The sequence below is a fragment of the Erigeron canadensis genome, chromosome 2 (assembly GCF_010389155.1).
Source record: "Erigeron canadensis isolate Cc75 chromosome 2, C_canadensis_v1, whole genome shotgun sequence".
NCBI lineage: Eukaryota > Viridiplantae > Streptophyta > Magnoliopsida > Asterales > Asteraceae > Erigeron > Erigeron canadensis.
Window position 1 is genome coordinate 7876979 of NC_057762.1, and position 7029 is coordinate 7884007.

Genomic DNA, 7029 nt, shown 5'->3' on the forward strand with positions numbered 1-7029 from the left:
AAACTGTTAAAGTTAGAGAAAATCGTATAGACCCAAATAATTACACTGAGTCACTGACATATTTCTTTTAAATTAACCACAAAGTATGATAGTATTTATTAAAAGAATAATTTTATAAATTACTTAATACATCGTTCATGGTTGGTTTGTAGTTTGTACATTGCTTAACTAAATCCAAACTCCAAACCATAGTCAAAACACCACCATCGTTATTAGGACGGCTTAATCAAACGGCCCACAAAATTTCCTTTTCTTCTCGCCCCAAATCTTAAAATAAATTAAAAAAAAAATAACAAAATAAAAAACACACACTCTCACTTACCTCGATTTTCTTCTCTTGTTTCTCTCTAAAATAAAACAGAGTCAGAGTTCATCTTTGCTTGCATTCATTCCGTACACCCATAATCTCATCAAGTAAAAATTTCATTAAATATATCTATTATTATAATCTTTTCGGTAAGATCACGCCTTTATTTTTATTTAATCTTTTTTTTTTCTTTATTTATTGTATTGCAATATTTTTGAATTCTAGATATCTAATCAAGTAAAAAGATTTTGTTTTATTTTACTTCATATTAGTTTTGTAATTACATAAGAATATTAATATTTAATTAATTGTGTAGTTTTAGTTTCTGAACAGACTTTAGTTATAATAATATGTTTAAAACCCTAATTTAAAGTTGATAGTAACTGAGAGAGATAATGGCGAAGAAAGATAGGTTTCCGGATGGGTATTCGGCGGGCGGGTTACCTCGGAACGAAGAATCCGGTTGTTCTGGACGTGATCATAATGAGACGACATCGGGTTATGAGAATCCGAGTGGTTTTAGGAAGAAATGGATTACGTTGAGTTCTGCGATGCAAGACGGGTTCAGTGTTCCTATTAGAAATGTGTCGTTGTCCACGTTAGCGGATTCTGAGAAAGATTTGTGGTTACTTAGGTTAAGGTCTGAACTTGATCAGGTTAGGACGTTTCAAAAATGTGTCGATGTGGATAGTAAGACGAACGTTGCAGTGGTGTCGTCTTCTAGTAACGTTGTTGATGATGTGAGGGGTAATGTGCAAGGAAACCAAACGAAAGTGAGGAAATCGATAGAGCCAAAAACGCAGAAAGGAAGTGGTGGTAATCGAGGTGTTGGTTCAAGGTTTTTATCTGTAAATGAGCCGGTTTCTTCTGCTGTTGTGCCGGATACTTTTAGTTTGATTTTGAAGAAACAGTGTGAGACTTTGTTAAAGAAATTGATGACACATCAGCATGGTTGGGTGTTTAATACACCTGTTGATGTTGTTACTCTTAAAATTCCGGATTACTATACTGTCATTACGAAGCCAATGGATTTTGGAACGATAAAAGAAAAACTTGGGTCCGGGGGTTATGACAGTCCGTATGAGTTTGCTTCTGATATCAGGCTAACTTTTTCCAATGCCAAGACGTATAATCCACCGGGAAATGATGTGCATATCATGGCAGATGTACTTAGTAAGTTTTTTGAGTTAAGATGGAAGCCTATTGAGAAGAAGTTAGTGGCTAATAATAGTTCTCAACAAAAGCCGGTTCAAGAAGAGATTGATTTGGCTCCTACCAAGAAGAGAAAGATTAGCCCAGTACAACCAAACATATTGCCAGAGCCAGTTAAACCGGTGATGACCAATGACGAAAAGGTTAGGCTAAGTACGGATTTGGAAACTCATCTTTCAGATCTGTCGGCTAACATCATTGACTTTTTGAGGCGACATAGTTCAAACAAGAATGAAGCTGGAGAAGATGAGATCGAGATTGAGATCGATAATCTTAGTAGTGAGACCTTGTTTGAATTACGTAAGATGTTGGATGACCATATTCGCGAGAAACAGAATAGTGCGAAAGCAGAACCTTGTGTTATTGAGGTATCTGTGTTTTTCAATTCTTCATTTACAATACAAGATTATTAAAAAGATAACGAGATTACAAAATAATGATCATTTTTCTTTCGAGTGCAGCTTCTGAATGAACCGGGGCTTAGCAACTCAACTATGCAATTGTACAAAGGTATAGTTTTTATCTTAATAAACCTCCCATTACTGAACATTTGATTGCTGTATGTTAACAGCAGGTTTCCATTCTAATATATATTACAGGGAATGATCTTATGGATGAAGATGTAGATGCTGCTGGGAATGAGCCTCCTGTTGCAAGTTGCCCCCCTGCTGATTTCGATAAAGGAACAAATGAAATTAACAACAAACAAGCTACTTCAGGTACCTCAAGTGGTAATTAGGTTATGTTCCGTATGTTGATTCGTGCTTTCATTAACCGTCCTCTTATAAATGATAGTTATGCTGTAGAGCTTTTATATGTTTACCCTAGAAGGCTAAAAGAGTCATTATTTTAATCCCAAAATTATTTCTTACTTTCCTTTAAGGTTTCTAGCTTAGATAGTTGAGTTCCAAAAAGTAGGTTTATGAAACTAAACTTCGAGTTATGGTCGTAACTTGTAAGGGATCAAACAGCCCTCATTAAACTTCACTACAATGATCACAAATCTGAGTGGACACAATCCATAGGAAAGCGTGCCTTTCCAGGTAATGGGATTCTATGAAAGTTCTGGCGTTTATTTTCTGATAGAGATGCTATGTTCTGAGAATTTTTGGTTAATTACATAATCATTTTGGTTCTTGCCATGAGTTTCCACATTATGAAATTTCTTACCATAGTTGAAGGACTATCATTAACATCTTTCGAAAACATTGACTTTGTATTTAAGGTTGTCTGGTATGATGTAATGAAGTATGGAATAAATACATGATTATGACAGAATTTTGTTTGATAGTATGGAACAGCATAAGTTATTACACGAGGAATGTGATATTCTCAATAACGACCATTTTCTATCAATAGGGAGTCCTTACTTCTATTTCATTCCATCTTCTAATGAAAACATACTTACATAAGTAGCCTTCAAACTTCTCCACTACAGTACTTCCTAAAAAAAATCACATCATCACTTTCATTCATTTGCATCATGCTTTGATATTTTCTATTTATTTCATTTTCATCGTTTTTTTATTAATATTTTTTTAAAGCTAACCTAATCGAAGTATAATACAGAGTAGTACATAATCTTATTTGAATAAGAGACGGATTTAAGTAAAGAAAATGATACAAGAATGTTGTTTGCCATCAAGCCAAACAGAACTTTACTTTCATTTTAATTGCATGTTCTTAGAAAGATGTTATAGGAATAACAGATGGTTAGGAAAATAGGACATCAGTTATGAACTTTTAGTCAAACAGAATACACTCAGTAGTAACTGTGTTAATGTTTGAATTTTGAAACAAATCTAACCATAGTAAATGGTACATGTTGTAGTTTTGCTTTTAAACCGTCTATGAAAATGATTGTAAAGGATAAAGAGAAATCTAAGGTAGGGAAAAGGTTTGCAGGAAGGGAGGAAATATTCTTTAAAGAAATGCTTATGAAATCTACACTCAATGTTCATATTTCATAACATTGATGTTCAAGTCAGATCTAGTTGTATGTTGTCGTGTTAGGTTGCTGAAATTACACCTTATCAGTCTCTCTTGCAATTGGTTGAGTCATTATAATCTAGATAGTGAGTTCAAAAAAGCTGGCATGAGAACTTGAAAGCTCTTTATACACTTGCAGTAAGGTAGGAATCAAAGACTAAATGATGCCTTTTTTTTAATCTGTAGTTAGTTGAAACAAGCTTAGAACATATTGAAACTCTGCATCATGTATAGGAATCAAAGATAGGTGAAATATGGTTTTAAAGGTGTTTTCCCTCCAAAATAGAGTGTTATTTCTTATTTTTGCCAACGAGACATGTCACTTATTGTATTGTTGTTAATGTTGATTATTTTGCACTTTCTTTGCAAGGGAGTAATTTATAGTAGCAAGTGGCTAATATAATGGCTAAACTAAATTCTATTAGGTAACATCAAGACAAAGGAAAAAATGTTGAAGAATAACATGTATTTGCTGCTTTGCAGAACGTAACCCATGAACTTAAGAAACAGGTCGCCAGCTGCAGTGTATAGCTGGGATCTGTTTAACATTTAAAAATTTTACATGTTTGTTATGAATGTTATATCCAGAGTTTGGGACGTCTAAAATGCCTTCGAAGGCCTAAAGGTGGAATATTTATGTAAGATAAGATTAGTTTGATTTTCAAAACAGTATTCATTTTGCCAAATAATAGGAGTTCAATAGAACTGCAGACAAAAGAAGCATGAAAGTAATCAAATCTAACATTTATGAAGAAAAAGGAAACCAGAACAACAAAAAAAAAAGGTACAGGTGCCTTGTTGGACCATGAAAAACGTTGCCAGAAAACTTTCTTAATGATTTATATCCTTTTTATGACAATATCTTCTAGGAAATTGCAAATGAAACTCTCCATATCTTTGTTTCTTCAATGGAGTTATGCGTAGTCGAATGGGATAGAAAGCATTTTCGTATCTTTCTTCGTTAGTCATTTGCTATTCTTTGACCAAGTGTTTTAGATTGTTTGATTCTTTGTGGTCTTGTCAAATGTACTTTCGTTTAGATATTGATCTTTGCCTTGTTTGATAGCTGATTGTTTTTTGGCTTATCAGATTCAGAACCTATCAGGGCTTCTGAAAATGAACTAAAAGAGGTTAAAGCTTCTAGTTCAGTTGGTGGAGCGAAGGTATATCTTGACTTTTTATAATATTCTATGCGCCAATCAGTATGCAGTCTTAGATGGGTGGAATTATGATCTTGTGTATATGGTCATTAATGCAGGAAACCGCTGATGCTGAAGTAGATTTGGGTCAGAAGACAGACACAACTTGTTCAGCTGAAAACAGTGAGTTTTAAACTACTGCTGAATAATTTATAATGACATGCGAGTCAAACTGTTCTTGTCTTTGTTTCTCTAATGGAACTTGACAAATTTAGAATCCGTTGGGTGCAATAGGAAGCATTTTTAGTTTTTTTTTTCCATTGATGAATTTTTTTTCTTTGAACCAACTTCCGTATATAACCTGATGGTTTTATGTAATATTAGGGCTTATTTGACCATGATTTTAGGTTGTTAGATTGTCTTTTAGTCATATCAAATGTGTTTTGGTTTTATTGTCAATCTTTACGTGTTTGATAGTTGACCGTTATGTGATTTTTGCAGAGTCGAAGCCTAGCAGTGCTTCTGAAAATGAACTAAGAGGGGTTAAAGCTTCTAGTCCGTCTAGTGGAGCAACGGTACATCTGGGGTTACCTTTGTTCTTTTTATATTATACTTTGTGCAAGACAGTAGGCAATTATCATGTCATTCTCAAGATTCAATGCTATTCCTTTCACACCGCTGGCAAATTCAACAATTTCCCCGGCTTGAATCTCGTTCAAGCCATAAACACATGCAATCCCATCTCCAACTGAGACCATCCGACCAATCTCATCCACTTGAAAATTCGTGTAAAAGATCTTTGTTTGGTGGAATCATAAAGCTTGTATGCCTAATATTTTGTATGTTTAATAATGCAGGAAATTAATGTCCTCCAAGTAGATTTGGGTCAAAAGACAGGCACTAGTTATTCAGCTGAAAATGGTGAGTTTAAACTACTGCTGATTGCTGAATAATACATAAGTATAAATAAATGATAGCGTGTGTGAACAAAGTTTTGTTTACCTCTATTTTCTTACTAGTCACTCTAACGGTCGTTTGATACAACATGAATTTTAGGGTTGGTTGGTGCATCAGACAATGCTGAGCCCATTTCACAGCAGAAGTCGAACTCTAATGAATCAGATAACCACAAGGATGATGGTAGGCATTGCAGACGTAAACATTATGTGTTGTTTTCAGGTCATCTGTTACCATCATTCGTTATCAAAATGCAGGGGATAGTGCTCCAGATGAGAGGCAGGTTTCTCCAGATAAACGCTATAGAGCTGCTGTTTTGATAGGCCGATTTGCTGATACAATTCTGAAAGCACGAGAAAAGACACTTCACCAGGTTTGTTGTGAATTCGGTTGCTTTGGATTGTGCATTGTTTGTCCACCAATATTTATGTGATTGTATTGTTCGTTCAGGATGAAAGAGCAGACCCTGATAAACTGCGTCGTGAGAAAGAACAACTTGAAAATCAAAGGAGGAAAGGTAAGATGGAAGTTTATTTTGTTGATGTGTAACAAAAGTAATGAGCTTGTGAAAAGCAATTTACACATTTGATTTTTATTCATGACCAGAAAAAGCTAGATTGCAAGCAGAAGCCAAAGCAGCAGAAGAAGCTCGAAGGCGAGTTGAGGCTGAGGCTGCTGCAGAAGCAAAACGGAAGAGAGACCTTGAGAGGGAAGCAGCTCGTCAGGCTTTGTTGAAGGTATCACAATCACTATTTGTCTACCATTGTCAACTTATTATCTTCAAAACTTACCATTTGTTTTGATATCTAAGCGCGAACTATTTGTGTTGGATGTAGGTTGAAGAGACGGTTGAGATCGACGAGACATCACGGTTTCTAAAAGACTTGGATATGCTGAGGACAGCAGACAATGACCAGCCGCTGCCAAGTTACTTAGACGAGATAAGTCCTGAGCTAGAGTCACAAGATGGATTAGGCAGTTTTAAGTTTGGAGCAAGCAATCCACTAGAACAACTGGGTTTGTATATGAAGAGAGATGAACATGAAGAGGAGGAAGAAATCGAGTTAGAGCCAGTTAGTACTGTTGGAGATGAACCTGGGGTAATAAATAATGATGTGGAAGAAGGTGAAATCAATTGATTTGATCGATGCTCATGTGTTTGGGTTACTGATGGTGTCTTTATATTTATGGAACTTGAAAGGAATTTTTGTTGTATACATGGTTGTTGGCAAGTGATGAGCTTCACGAAAGTAAAGAAAATGAGGCAAAGGATGGGGGAATGCATTTCTATGCGAAGTTGTGTTGTGTTGCGTCTTCCTTGTTAGCAATTGCGATGGTGACCCTCTGTTTCCGTTCTACCAATATATCAACGTACATAAAGCACTTATATAAAACTTAAAAAGTGTTTGACATTTATTCCCTCTA

At 35.2% G+C, this 7029-nt stretch overlaps 1 protein-coding gene across 1 annotated transcript; it reads left to right on the forward strand.

Annotated features, from left to right (window-relative positions):
- The first annotated feature begins 582 nt into the window (after window positions 1-582).
- LOC122588470 (transcription factor GTE9-like) lies at window positions 583-7029 on the forward strand. The gene is made up of 12 exons (XM_043760591.1): window positions 583-1887; window positions 1981-2029; window positions 2119-2238; window positions 4598-4671; window positions 4767-4830; window positions 5149-5222; window positions 5505-5568; window positions 5704-5787; window positions 5862-5977; window positions 6055-6121; window positions 6211-6341; window positions 6441-7029. The coding sequence occupies exons 1-12, from the start codon at window positions 703-705 to the stop codon at window positions 6741-6743; spliced, it is 2331 nt and encodes a 776-aa protein (XP_043616526.1). The 5' UTR covers window positions 583-702; the 3' UTR covers window positions 6744-7029.